Raw genomic sequence first — 14,953 nt, 5'->3', positions numbered from 1 at the left:
GCCGCTCTGCTGACCCAGTGGCCTGAGATACTGCCAGGCCTGCACATTGCAGACCAAGGACTGAGACTCTGATGGAGCGGAAATGAAGCTTCCATCCCAGAACAAGCCTGTGAGGCAGGGAAGTGTCCTCCAGAGGAAGCCAGCTTGCAGTCAGTCTTGCACGAGGAGCCCCAGGCACCCCCTGGGCCCCGGTCAGTCTTGCTCGCTGGCTGAGCCTCTGGCACTGTGCCCAGAGCGACCTTGACCATGCACTTGATCCTGGTTGTTTCTCGAGATGCTGGTTTAGCAACAGATTGAAAGTGGATGCTCAGCCCTCAGCAGTGACTCAAGACATCGTCCCACGCCCTTCCCTCCTTGGGGAGGTGGGAACCTTCCAGCGGCAGGAGTGGCTGGCCGAGGCAGGGGACAGGTCTAATCTGTCCAAATCAGGGTTCCTTGGCATGATTCCCCCCTCCAGTGCAGCCGGGTCAACCTCTCTCTAATGCAGCGGTTCTCAACCTGTGGGTCGTGCCCCCTTTGGCAGTCGAACGACCCTTTCACAGGGGTCGCGTAAGACCATCCTGCATATCAGATATTTACATGACAATTCATAACAGTAGCAACATTACAGTTATGAAGTAGCAATGAATTTTATGGTTGGGTCACAACATGAGGAACTGTATTTAAAGGGCCAGAAGGTTGAGAACCACTGCTCTAATGCTATATCTTTTTTTAATCCTCACCTGAGGATATTTTTCCCATTGATTTTTAGAGAGAATAGAAGGAAGGGGCAGGGGGGAGAGAGAGAGAGAGAGAGAGAGAGAGAGAGAGAGTAACCCCAGCATTTCACCTCGACTAGGGCCAGGGACTCAACCTGCAATGGAGGTACGAGGTACCTTGACAGGGAATTGAATTCTCAAGTGGCCGATGCGCTAACCACTGAGAATCCAGGCAGGGCGCTCATGCTGTTTTTTTTAACATTTATTTTATTGTGGTGGAACACTTCATACGAGAACCTTCAGAGTACGAACAGTATTGTTACCTTTACGATACTGTAGAGGAGATCCCTACAATCTATCCATGTTGCTTAACTGAAACTTTATGCCCTTTTCCTAGCCACTCCCTATTCCCCTCCCTCCTCGCTTTGATTTATTTTGCGTGTTAGACACTTCACATAAGAGGAAGCACGTAGGCTTTCTGTGACTGGCTTATGTCACTCAGCAAAATGTCCTCCAGGTTCATCCAGGTTGTCGCACGTGGCAGAACTTCTGTTTTTTTAAAAGTACTGAGAAATATTCCATCGTATGCATGTGCCACGTTTTCTGTATCTGCCCGTCCATCAGTGGGCACAGGTTGTTTCGCATCTTGGCCACAGTGAGTTATGCTGCAGTGAACACGGGAGTGCTCATAGCTCTTCGAGATCCCGAGGTCAGTTCTTTCTGATGAATACCCAGAGGCGGGCTTGCTGGGTGGTATGGCAATTCCATGTAATTTCTGGAGGAACCTCCATACTGTTTTCATTTTGCATTCACATCAGCAGTGGACTGCAAAGGTTCCCAGTTCAATGTCCTCACTTTCCTGTGTGGAGAAGCTGGAGGCCTTCTCATTCCCCCCCCGCCGCCCCCCCCGCCCCCCCCTGCCCCTCTTGGAGCACAGCCCTCCCTCCCTGTCTAGGGAAACCCTACTCTCTCCATGCACACTGCTTTTTCATCACCTCAGCCTCCTCTTCTTCCTGGTTCTTATTCCAGTCAGTATCCTCCCTATTTTTTTTATGCAAAATTCAGCCTGCCTTTGCCATGTAATGCATGCTGACTTTGTGCGTGGCTCGATGCTAAGTGCTTTACGTGATCAATCTCATTTAATCTCCACATCATTCCTCTGATGGCGAAGCACTTGCAATCTCTCTTTGACAGAGCAATGCGTCCTAGTGAGATGTAGCAATTTATCCAGCGTATACTTTGGAGCAGGGGTTTGAACGGAGCGTTTTCGTCACCCAGGTCCCTAGTGTTTATCTTAAATTTCTATTTTCCTACAGATGTCTTCCCAGCTCTCCGAGGATGGGGACTATCTCTTTGACTTTGCTGTATCCTCCACAGTGCTAGGCATGCAGTACATGCTCAATAAACATGTGCTTAATCAATAATTATGTTTAATTGGTGAGTAGAGCTAGGTTTTTACTCCCAGGCATCTGAACACAGCCCTGCATGCAAAGTTTCAAAGATGCATGAATTGTACAAATGCTACAAATGATGATTCCGTCAATAACCACTAACCTATGTCTCCTTATAAAGCATCTATCTTTATGTTTATATGACTTGGTCCTTATTTATCTTTATGCAGCATAACATATCATGCCTTATAAAGCATTTTCACACAATTAATTAGATTCTAAGAGATTACGAAACCATACTTTGTAATGCAGGGCTGTGTTCAGATGCCTAGAGAGTGTATTTTATGAAAAGCAGGAGAATAAGGGTGATGTCACCAGGTTGGGAAGAGGTAGACCACTGAGCTATCTTAGTGTGGGGAGTGGACAGGTTGGTTTTCAGGCGCGACCCTCCACAAGGACCGGTACAGCTGTGCACAGCTGCCCCGACTTCGGAGAGGGAACCTTGGCCATTGGCTCTGGGTGAAATGGCCCTTGCAGGGTTTGGAGCACAGGGGTGACATGTTCTAAAATGATGAAAGGACTCACTCTGACTGCTCAGTTGAGAATAGACCGAGGGGTTGACGTGTCACGGGGAAGCCCCATCACTTCCTGCCCGGACTACAGCGACAGCTTTGACGACATCGCCCGCTTTTCTCTACGGGGGCAACCTTCTCCAGGCTTCAGTGTCCTCCCTCTGCCCTAGACCACATTTCCAAAACGCAGGCCAGGTCATGCCACTCCTCAGAAACGGCCGCTGGAACAAAATCCGCACGCTGGGCGTGGCATTCGAGGTCCCGGGATCGGGCCTCCACCTGTCCCTCCAGCCCCGCCTCCCACTGCTTTCTGTCCCTCTCACACCCTCCTATGCATTTGCTCATCTTCCCCCTTTCTGTCCAGGAAAAGCCTTTGTTGTCAAGTCTCATCTTCTCCTGAAAGTCTCTGCAGCATCTCCAAGTCAGAATGAGTCTCCCGAGCACTTCCACAGCGAGGGCACGGTGCCTGGAGCACGCTGCTCCTCCAGTTCTGGTGGCCTTACTCAGGGCCACCCACATGGTTCGCTCCGTGTGTCCATCTTTGTGTCCCCTGATCCCTTCGTGCCGTGCAAAAAGCCCGCCTCAGCCTCTGACACGGTTCCCCTTAGCCACACTGTTTGCTTCTGCCTTGCAGATTGAAGCGCTAGTGAAGGACATGCAGAGCCCGGAGACGGGGGTCCGAATGCAGAACCAGAAGATCCTGGTCACCAGCATCCCTCACGCCATGACAGGTAACCCGTCCTGTGATGTAGTCTTGTCCTGGAACAGACCACACAGGGGGGCTGGCGAACTACAGCCCGTGGTCACATTTGGCCCGCGGCCTATATTTGTAAATAAAGTTTTATTGGAACACGGCCACATCCCCACTTATCTATTGTCTTTGGCTGCTTTTATACGACCATGTAAATAGCTGTGCAGAGAGACGGTATCACGGCCCACAAAACCGAAAATATTTACCCTCTAGTCCTTTCCAGAATACGTTCGCTGACTGCTGGGCCCCAGGCCCCTTCTGCAGAGGGGGTCGGAAGGGAAGGAGAAAAGGACTCAAAAGGTCACTTTGTGAAGCCATCCACTCAGGAGGTCATTTAAAAACAATGTTTACTGTGACTTTTTGTTTGTTTGCCTTGTTTGTTCTAATGAAATCAGGTGGCAGAAAATAACTATTTGGCATTAAAAAAAAACTGGCCTTTGTTCTACCCTCCCCTACCTTCTAATTTGTATTCAGACCCTTCTTAACTACCCTGCGGGGATGGCGCCCTTGTGTCCTTTTTCTGGGTGTGGGATAAGGGGGTGCAGAGCATCCTTTGAGGATATGGACAGAAAGAGCTGAACCCCAAAGTAAGAATGCATTTTGATACATGTGTGGCATATGTTTTATGCTTGGGGTTGCAGTGGAGGGCATGTTTCCTACGGAGGCATATTGGCTGCAGAAGCAGACAGCTTCTCGCAGCACCAACTGGGGCCTCGCCCTGTGCTGGGCTCCCCATGAGCCCTCACTCGCCCCCCCCACCCCCACCCACGACCTGACTATTAATTTCTCATCAAGTGCCCTCGCCTTTGCAGAGGCAAGCTGGCTCCCAGCCTCCTGATTCCCTGTCTGACAGCCTGGAAGACGGGTTCCCCCCACCAGCCATGTGCCACTCAGGGTTCCCTGAGTGCAAGCAACAGAAGACTCACCCTGGCTAGTTGGAGCAAACAAGGAATTGATTGGAATGTGACAGGGCAGTTCACCTAAGAAAGGGAAACGGATGAGCCAGACTCGGGAAAGGCTAGGAACCCGAGCAGCCTGGACAGCCAAACAGCAGGGATCAAAGGGCAGACTTTCCAGGGTGCCTCTGGCCTCCCCCAGCAGTTAAGATGCAGCCCTGGCAGTTCTCCCCACCCTGGTTGTCACTGGTTTTGGCCTGAATTCTCCACTGGATTCGGAAGCCCTCAAGGGGCAGAATCTCCTCTTGCTCATCCGGGTAACCCCAGTGCTTAGCAGAGCTGTGGGGCAGGGTAGAGATCTACTACAAGTCCGTTGAATGAGTGAACCAGCCCTGGTCTAGCACTTGACATTGAGTAGGCTCCCCGGGATTGAATCCTCTGGGTGCCTTTTCTAGCGAGGTAGTCCGAACCTCAATGTTCTCATTTTAGAAGCAGGCGTGGCAATTCCTGTCTAAGAGAATGAGTGCAGGAATTACTAAAGGAGATAGTACCGTGCCTGTGGCCAGCACACAGCGGATGCTGGAGGAGTGGCAATAGCTCACAATTTCCCACACTGTGTCAGTTGATAGACACCGTAAAGTTAGGGAAAGATACAATCATCCCCATGTTGCAGAAGGGGCCCTGGAGACGCAAAGAGGTCCAGCAACTTGTCCCCATGTCACTCGACTCCTATTTTGGCCGAGCTTGGACTTGAGCCCAGTGTTGTGACCCCAGTGTCCACACTCTTATTCCTATCGGTGTGCATTCACTGCTCCCCTCCCTCGCACACGGGGTGCACCTGGTTCCCGGCTGAGGTGCCCCCTGCCATGCTTCCCCTTGCTCCTCCTGCTGGTGAACCCCAGCGGCTGTTGGAACAGGACACAGGGAAGGCCTTGTCTTGCAGCTGCAGATCAGCACTAATAACAGCTAATTGAGTAATTGGCATCCATCTCCTCGGATGGCAGGTGACCCAGGACTTCTGGGGACGAAGATGGCTGATGTAGAAGCCCGCACAGACCACGTGGTACAGATGCCAGTGGCCTGTAATCTCATTTGATTTATTTCAGGAAGCAGTCAAGTGGATGAGAAAACCCTTGGCTCCTTGGTGGAGAGCACTAATCTGTCTGCTGTCTATTTGGGTCTTTCTCCCTCGCTCTGCATAAACTGTGTAGCATTCAATGAGACTTGGGGTGGAAAGTCTAAAACAGCCAGTCCTCCCCTTGCCCTAGCCCAGTGATGGCGAACCTATGACACACGTGTCAGAGGTGACACGCGAACTCATTTTTTGGGTTGATTTTTCTTTGTTAAATGGCATTTAAATATATAAAATAAATATCAAAAATATAAGTCTTTGTTTTACTATGGTTGCAAATACCAAAAAATTTCTATATGTGACACGGCACCAGAGTTAAGTTAGGGTTTTTCAAAATGCTGACACGCCGAGCTCAAAAGGTTCGCCATCACCGCCCTAGCCAGTTTGGCTCAGTGGATAAAGCATTAGCCTGCGGACTGAAGGGTCCCGGGTTCGATTCTAGTCAAGGGCACATGCCTGGGTTGCAGGCTCGATCTCCAGTAGGGGGTGTGCAGGAGGCACCTGCTCAATGATTCTCTCTCATCATTGATGTTTCTATCTCTCTCCCTCTCCTTTCCTCTCTGAAATCACTAAAAATATAAAATAAAAACAGCCAGCCCTCGGATTTTAAATGAAGTTTGCTTTTGCCCAGCCAACCAGGGGCGAATAAAGCTAAGAGTAACGGAGGAGAATCCAGTGAAAGCAATAATGGTGGCATGTGGGCACTGACAGAGGTAAAGGCTGGCTATTGTGCCCCAGAGTGTGGATGGGGAAGAGTTACAGGTGGCCCAGCCTCAGCCACGCTGTGGGCAGGTAATTAAGCCCAGAGAGGGTGGGAGTGGAGCATAAGGGCCCTCCCTGGAGGCGCCAAAGGAAGTGTCCCTTCGCCATCTCCGAGGAGGGAAGCCTCCTTTGCAACAGTCCAGACACAAGGACACAGGCAGCGGGGTCTCCGACCCTGATGCTCCTTCGTGGCCTATTTTTCGGGCTGGCTGCCATGCAGGCCGGGGACCAGCGTGGCCTTTGTAAAGCAGGCTGGGTTGCTGGAAAGGGAGGTCTATGGCGTTTGCAAGATGGCGTCTGCATTGGGATGTTCGGTACCAGGACTGCTTGTCTTTCTTCTGCGATGGTGCTGCCCTCCTCCTACAAGGAGCATGAGCTGTGTATGGGGCGAGAGTCCAGGTTGGGTAGGAGGCACACAGCTTCCCTGCGGCCTGCAGCAGTTCTGGACTTGTTGGTGGAGCTTGGCTTGCTTCGGCCCTTAGATACATCTGAATCCTGGGGGGCTGGGTGGGAGGGGTGCATGTTCTCCCCCCACCCTGTCTCTCTCTGCCTCCCCTAGTTTTTTTTCACACCAGCCTCCACTCTGCACTGTTCCCAGGACTCAGGGCAAGAGTAACAATGGAGCCCACATTCTACTGTCCAAAGCAATAACTCACCCTACAAAGAGTTACTAAAATCTGTCCCATCCTCCTGCTTTGATAAAAGTACCTCACGAGGGTTCGAAGTCTCTGACTCTCTCAGAGTTTCTCCCGGGAACTAGGGGACGTGGGAGAACCAGCCGCCTAGCTCAGCTCACCCCCATTTTTCTTCCCACCCCTGGCTCTGATTTAGCCCATGTGTCCAGGCTCCACCTAGAGTGCCATGGACAGCTTGCCTTGGGTCTGATTATTTTCAGTGCTAAGACCTGGTCTGTTTACGTTCTACTTGAGTCTATGCACAAATCATTGTGAGGTAAGAAAAGAAGGACCACAAGAGAGGTAAAGACGGAGAGTGTGTAGGAGAGGGTAAGCGGGAAACCAGGTCAGAGTCAGATCATGGATGGCCCTGAATTACGGGCTGCAGGGTCTGGACTGAACACAGTGGGGGTGGGTGGGTGGGTGGGTGGAGGAAGGGAGTCCCTGAAAGTTTTGAGCAGAAGAGGGACGTGATCACAGCAGAGCAGGGAGGAGGCCAGCGGGCGTGTGAGGAGGCTCCGATGACGACCTGATATTTCTGTTTTGCAGGAAGTGATGTTCTGCAATGGCTCGTCCAGCGGCTCTGGATCTCCAGTCTGGGTGAGAGCCCGTCTGGCCCTGGGTGACCGAGGCTTGCTGTGCGTGGAGCCCGCGAGAACCTTCGCAGGCAGAGACTGCATGGAGGCTTAGCCTGGTCTTTGAGAAATCGACATTTTAATTGAACAGACAAGGCCTTCATGTGTAAAACAACCAGAATCCAACTGGGGGACAAAATTGTTTCATACAAAATATTGGCTGGGGGATCCTCCTATTAGCACGTTCCCCAGCTGATACTCGCCCACAGCCAAGTCCAGGAACCGCTGTCCTCCCTCCTTGATTGACGTGCTGGTTGGAGTTTGGGGTGCTGTGTGTGTGGGCCGGGGAGTGAACTTCTGCCTTCGGCCCCTGCTCTTAACTTCCATGCTTCCGCTGCTTCTTCCCAGAGGCGCAGAACTTGGGCAACTTCATCGTCAAGTATGGCTACATTTACCCCCTGCAAGACCCCAAGAATCTCATTCTCAAGCCGGATGGCAGCCTCTACCGATTCCAGGTGAGTCTTGGCCTGCACTTTGGATGTGAATATGGGGTTAATCTTATCTGAAAAGATAGTTGCTTGGCTTCACATCCTCACAGATCAGGACTTTGGAAATAAGTGGAGGGGGCTAAGGACGTTTTATCTGTTAAACCACATGGCTGGGGCCTTACTGGGTCGGAGCCCACTGTCTAAGCGACGTTTCTTGGTTTCTTTCGTAGACGCCGTATTTCTGGCCAACCCAGCAGTGGCCGGCTGAAGATACAGACTATGGTAACTGCCTTTCTTCATGCCTTTGTTAGTGCTTAATGTGTTGCTTGTTTACTTGCTGCATTTTGGTGGCATTTGTCTTGCTGTCATCATGACCTTTCTGTCAGTACACCCCTGTATTGGGAGCGTTCCTGCAGGAAGAGAGCAGGTCTGCTGCATTCTCTCCACCGGGCTGAGCACAGCAGCCTCCTGCACAGAGAGCCTGCAGATGTGGTTTTGAAACACGATGATGGAAAATGTCATTGTTTTCTTCCCCAGCCATCTATCTGACCAAGCGAAATATCAAGAAGAAAGGGGTTTTAGAAGAACACGAAAAGGTATAGAGATACTTTCAAGTAAAGGTTATTATACTTGAGTGGAATATAGTCTTGAGTTGTTCTTTCCCCCCGTTTCCCTCATTGCTACGTTCATATGTATCCTCATCCATCCATCCGTTCATCCATCCATCATCCATCATCTGTCCATCTATCATCCAATCAATCTATCATCCATTCATCATCCATCCATCCATCCATCATTTGTCCATCATCCATCCATCCATCCATCCATCCATCCATCCATCCATCCTTTATCCATTCATCTATCATCCATACAGCCATCATCCATCCATCCATCCATCCATCTGTTATCCATTTATCTATCACCCATCTAGCCATTATCCATCCATCCCTCCCTCCATCCATCCATCTACCCATTATCTGACCATTTTCCATGCGAATATTTAGAAGCAGCTCCCTGAAGTGAATTCTTCCCTATGTTGAGCTTCAGTTTCTCATGCTGTAATTTAAGCCCTTGCTATCCCAAAATGATTTGAATTAATATGTATGATAATGCATATTAATTGGTGAACAGGTTTGAACTTGCGTTTGTGATGGGAAAGCAATAGTATAAACTTTTGTTTTAGGCTTGAGGAGTCATATTTCTCTAAAGGCTTGATTTCTGGGCAGACGGCAACAATGCTGCTGTGTTTTATGCATTACAAACATATTTTTTAGAAGAGCCAGCATCATACCAATGTTAGGTCTTATCTTTGTGGATTTGTGATGCTCTATTGTTGAGTACTGAGTTTCCATGCTCCTCCCCACACTGTATTCCCTTCTTCCTAGTCAGATTTGAGATACAAATATTTTTAAAAAAGGCTTTTTGAGAATTTGGTGCTACACCTTGAATGAGCAGCTTGCAAAGCTGGGCGAAGGCCCGTTGACCGGGCCTCGTTGTGGCCAAGCCAGGGGCATGCCCTCGTCGACGTAGGGCTTTCTGCCCACTGCACGTGGCATATGTCACGGGCCTCAGTGTTCTCACTGTGTTTTCCTTCCCTAGGAAAACTACGATTTCTTGAACAAAAAAATCAACTACAAGTGGGACTTTGTCATTATGCAGGCCAAAGAGCAGTACAGGTGAGTGAAAGGTCCTGGTCATCCCCGGTTGTTCTTCCTCCCTCCCTCCCTCGTGTCCTTTTGGTAAAATAACCCTTTAGTGGGCGTTTATGGTTCAGGCACTGGGCTAGGCATAGGGAATATAGAGACACAGTCTCGCGGGTCAGGCAGAAGACTGTGATGCTGCAGTGGGATGAGAGCCACAGGCAGGAGTTTGCAGAAGGAGCTGTAGAAACCACATTGAACTTGGAGGCTGTGTAGGAGGCATCCAGGTGAAGGATGGTGATGGTGCATGGAGTGGCGAGGTGGGAGACACCGTGTTCTAGGCAGACAGGACCAGAGTCTGGAGGCAGGGGATGTCCGCTTGACACAGTTTCTCATAGCAGAAGTGGAGAGAGCGAAGCTTGGAACTGGCAGAAGTGAGGATGGCGAAAAGGGCCACAGGGAAATATTTGAAGCAGGGGAGGTATGTAATCGGATTCACATGTTAGCACCACCCACTGCTGCTCTCATTTGCCTGCTGTTCACATCAGAAATGGAGCTAACGTCCTTCTGGAGAGCTCTCTTTTATTTTATTTATTTATTTATTATTATCATTTTTTAAAATATATGTTATTGATTTTTTCACAGAGAGGAAGGGAGAGAGATAGAGAGTTAGAAACATCGATGAGAGAGAAACATTGACCAGCCGCCTCCTGCACATCTCCCACTGGGGATGTGCCCGCAACCCAGGCACATGCCCTTGACCAGAATCGAACCTGGGACCCTTCAGTCCGCAGGCCGACGCTCCATCCACTGAGCCAAACCGGTTTCGGCTATTTTTATTTTTTAAAAAAATATTTTTATTGATTTCAGAGAGGAAGGAAGAGGGAGAGAGAGATAGAAACATCAATGACAAGAGAGAATCACTGTTCAGCTGTCTCCTGCACACCCCCCCTCCCCCCCCTCGGAGACTGAGCCCGCAACCTGGGCATGTGCCCTGACTGGGAATCGAACCATGACTTCCTGGTTCATAGGGTGACACTCAACCACTGAGCCACACTGGCTGGGCTGAAGAGCCCTGTCTTGTCCACAAGAGCCAGATGTAAACGCTGGGGAGGGTGTATCAGTCAGGATGAGGTTAGGCTATTGTAACAAACAGTCCCCACATCTCAGGGGCATGAAACCACGGGGCTTACTTCTTGCTTGTGTCCCAGGGCCTCTGTGGGTCACCAGGGCCCTACATGCTTTGTGCCCACCAGGACCTATGCTAAAGGAGCAGCCCCGCCTCGGCCTTGTCTGTTTCCAGAGCAGTGGGGGAGAGGGGCTGGGAGGATCACAGGTGCTGCTGGCCACTTCTGCTCTCGATTCATTTGCCAAAGCAGGTCACATGGTTATGCCCAATTTCAAGGGAGGATGGGTGGGGATGTACAATATTTTCTTTCCTTTGAGAGAGAAAGAGAGAGAGAGAGAGAGAGAGAGAGAGAGAGAGAGAGAGAAATATTGATTTGTTGTTCTACCCATTTATGCATTCATCGGTTGATCCTTGTATGTGCCCTGACCAGGGATTGAACCCCCAACCTTGGTGTACTGGGAAGATGCTCTAACCAACTAAGCTATCCAGTCAGGGCCGTGGGGATGTACAGTATTATTGTGTGTAGGTGTGGGAGTCAGGAATATCGGGGGACTGATGCCAGTGGCCAGCAAAATGGATGGAGCCCAGGTGGCCCACCTTCACTCACCTTGCCGGGTCCAGATCCTGGCAGCTCTAGGCTGGCTAGCGCATGGCGGGGCTGGATGGTGGGGACCCCATTCTCATGAAGCAGCCTGGAACCAGAGTAGTGGTGGGTTAGTCAGGGTTCTCTAAGAAAAGAGAGCCAATCGCATATAAATACACATAGATTTGTTATCAAGAATTACAGTTATGGAGGGTTAAGTCCCAAAATCTGTAGCCGGGAAGCTGGAAGCCCAGGAGAGTGGATAGTGTAAGTGCCCGGATGGTGTAAGTGCCCGGCACAAGCTGGGGTGGGACACAGGCATTCGGTCCATAGCAGTCTTTTTTTTTTTTTTTAATCCTCACCCGAGGATATTTTTCCACTGATTTTTTAGAGAGCATGGAAGAGAGAAACACATCCATTGGTTGCCTCCTGCACATGCCCCAACCAGGGCCTGGGCCAGGGAGGAGCCTGCAATGGAGGCACGTGCCCTCGACCGGAATCGAACCCGGGACCCTTCGGTCTGCAGGCGGATGCTCTATCCACTGAGCCAAACCAGCCAGGGCCATAGCAGTCTGTTTGGTTCACCACTGTACTCCCAGTGCTTGGAACATAGTGGGAGATCAATACCTACATGAATGAATAAATGAATGTGATACTGTTGCTGAAAAATCTCAATATGAAAAACATTCATAATATGACAAACTAAAATACTTCCTCGTTTACTGACTCCCTTGGGCTCCATTTGTTAAGTCTCTCTTCCAATAACTCCTATGAGAAGAGCAGCAGAGCGAAGCCGGAAAGGACATGGGAGTAAATTAGCGATCGACTCTGTTTACAAGGCTGACCAGCATGATGGGCACGTCACAGTGCCCCAGGCTCCGGAGGACATGGGGTTGGGGGGAGTTAACCTGGTAGAAAATCGAGTTAGCTTGGCAAGGGAAAGTGGGAGCGACGGTGTTTATATTTAATTTCCCCAGGAGGTTGGCACAACACCCCACTGGAACGGCCCTCCCCACCCGTCTGGGTGTCTGGATGTTATGTTATTCACGAGACGTCAGCTGGCAAATAGATCTGCCGACTCTGTCTGGTCGGAGGCATGTGCGTCATCCCAGGTTGCCTGGGAAAACAAGCGTCACCCAGTGTGAGCGCAGGTCGCCGTGGAAATGGTGCTGAATGGGGCCCAGGGCGCGATAATGAGCGTTGCCCGGCTCCTACAGGAGCAAAGCGCGGTATCATTTCCTCTCCATAAAGGGAAGGGGAGACCGAGAGATAAGAGGGAAATAAAAAGCCTGTTGGAATAATAAGTTGGGCTCAGAAAAACCCTGGCTTGGCACACAGTCTTTGAAGTGACAGAGTGGAACTGACAGGCAGGGAGGCACGAACATGCCCGGCGGCCAGCGATTTCCCCCTGGTGGGCTCTGGCATTGCTGGCTGCCTGCGTGTCCAGATGTCACGTACGTCGTTTACCAAAGCAGGGGAGTGGAGAAGGCAGGCGGTCAGGTGGCAGCCCCGAGCGCCACCCACGTTGGCCCAGAGGTGAAGGTAGAGTTGATTGGACTCTAAGTCTGCCCCTGGGGGTGATTGCACCCCAGCACCACCATCTCAGGCAGAGCTGGACTCTGTCTGGGACCTGAATCCCAGTTCAAGTCCCACCCCTCCCACTTGCTGTTGGGGGGACCCCCAGTGGGACATTCAACCTCCCATGAAAAGGTCACTGGGGGGATTGAGTGACTAGATAGGTGAAAGCATTGAGCAGGGCACCCAGTGCCCAGTGTCACGTGAGCATCTGCTGTTTTTCATTATCTTTACGACACACACACACGGATTAGCTGGGAAGATTGGGCGAGTGCTGCGGCTCATCAGGAATGGGATCCATCACTGAGCAAAAGATACAGAATCTTCCTGGCCTTCAACATGGCTTCTGAAAGAACGAACTCTTACCCTTTGCGACAGCACGGATGGGCATAGAGGGTAGGATGCTAACTAGACACTGAGTTAGCGTCTAGTTAGCATCTAAAGAACAAACAAAAGAGAAACAGACTCATAGATACAGAGAACAGATGGATGGCTGCCAGAAGGGCGAAGGGAGGGGGACTGAGTGGAAAAAGGTGAAGGGATTCAGAAGTACAGATTGGTAGTAACAGAATAGTCACGGGGATGTAAAGTACAGCACAGAGAATATAGTCAATAATCCTATATAATAAAAGCGTAATATGCAAATTGAATGAACGGCAGAACAACTGGTGGAATGACCGGTCGCTATGATGTGCACTGACCACCAGGGGGCAGACGCTCAACACAGGAGCTGCCCCAGCAAGCAGGACCCAACCTGCGAGTGGGCGGCGCCAGGCCAGCCAAGGCAGGTGCCAACAGGGGGGCGGGGGGGGGGATGGCGCGCCCTGATCGCACTGCCAGTTGCCTTGCAGATCGGCCCTGATCGCTGGCCAGGTCTCGGGACCCTAAATGTGCATGAATTTTGTGCACCAGGTCTCTAGTATTATAATAATTATGTATGTTGCCAGGTGGATACTGGAAATATCAAGGGGAACACTTTGTAAAGTCTATGATTGTCTAACCACCGTGCTGTACACCTGAAATGAATACAAAACCATATTGCCTGCAAACTGTAATCAAAAGACAACCTTAACTATTAATAACCTGAAAAACACACACGAGAAAAACATGGCTTTTGGCTTTTCAGGACCAGGAAGGAAAGGAATAAAGCAGACAGGTATGCCCTGGACTGCCAGGAGAAGGCGTACTGGCTGGTCCACCGGAGCCCTGTGAGTATTTCCCCTCTGGTTTCACCATCTCTCCCCTGCCTCCCACCCCCACCCTGTAATCACCGCCCCTAATGCCTCCCACCTCCACCCTGCACTCACCTCCCTAATGCCTCCCACCCCCACCCTGCACTCACAGCCCCTAATGCCTCCCACCCTCACCCTGCACTCACCATCCCTAATGCCTCCCACCCCCACCCTGCACTCACCGCCCCTGATGCCTCCCACCCCCACCCTGCACTCACAGCCCCTAATGCCTCCCACCCTCACCCTGCACTCACCATCCCTAATGCCTCCCACCCCCACCCTGCACTCACCTCCCTGATGCCTCCCACCCCCACCCTGCACTCACCGCCCCTGATGCCTCCCACCCCCACCCTGCACTCACCTCCCTGATGCCTCCCACCCCCACCCTGCACTCACCGCCCCTGTTGCCAGCTCGGGACCCTCTGGAGCTGGAACACTGAGGCACAGCAGGGGCTGCCCAGTGTTGAGTTAGCGTTCAGTGCCTCCTGGCTGGAGGAGGAAACGCATGCTCGGATGGGCTCTGCTCGTGGCCCATCTGGTGGTGTTTAAACCACGTGAAATTCCTTAAGCCATTAAACCTCATTACACTAGAATGAGTTTGTCTTTTAAGGGGACGAGGCCTATTTTTTTTGGCCAGGATACCTTGGGAAAGAAGTCTAAGAAGAAGAAACTAGGACATAGGCTCCAAAGCACGAAAATAAAATGCTGCAGAGGACTGACACTCTGCAGAGCCAACCCCTTCCCTCTCCTGGACCCTGCCCCCCGCGGCTGGGCTGGGAGGAGGCGAGAGGAAGAGTGTGCGGAGCCTCCTTGTTTAGAGCACGTTGCAGCTCTGGTGCTGGGGCTCTGAAGGGC

At 51.1% G+C, this 14,953-nt stretch overlaps 1 protein-coding gene across 2 annotated transcripts in view; it reads left to right on the top strand.

The window, feature by feature from the left end:
• RGS9 (regulator of G protein signaling 9) overlaps nt 1-14,953 on the top strand; it is a 50,939-nt gene that overhangs the window by 5,412 nt on the left and 30,574 nt on the right. For both annotated transcript variants that reach the window (XM_070393732.1, XM_070393731.1), the window contains exons 2-8: nt 3,296-3,392; nt 7,426-7,476; nt 7,860-7,966; nt 8,170-8,221; nt 8,477-8,535; nt 9,539-9,615; nt 13,993-14,074. In XM_070393732.1, the coding sequence (XP_070249833.1) occupies nt 3,296-3,392; nt 7,426-7,476; nt 7,860-7,966; nt 8,170-8,221; nt 8,477-8,535; nt 9,539-9,615; nt 13,993-14,074 (525 nt within the window). The remainder of the gene's footprint in view (nt 1-3,295; nt 3,393-7,425; nt 7,477-7,859; nt 7,967-8,169; nt 8,222-8,476; nt 8,536-9,538; nt 9,616-13,992; nt 14,075-14,953) is intronic.

This window comes from Myotis yumanensis, unplaced genomic scaffold, assembly GCF_028538775.1.
Source record: "Myotis yumanensis isolate MYYU_CA2020_CCGP unplaced genomic scaffold, mMyoYum1.0.hap1 SCAF_16, whole genome shotgun sequence".
NCBI classification, from domain to species: Eukaryota; Metazoa; Chordata; class Mammalia; order Chiroptera; family Vespertilionidae; genus Myotis; species Myotis yumanensis.
Note: the sequence above shows the minus strand (reverse complement) of the source record. Positions and strands in the feature narration are given on the sequence as shown.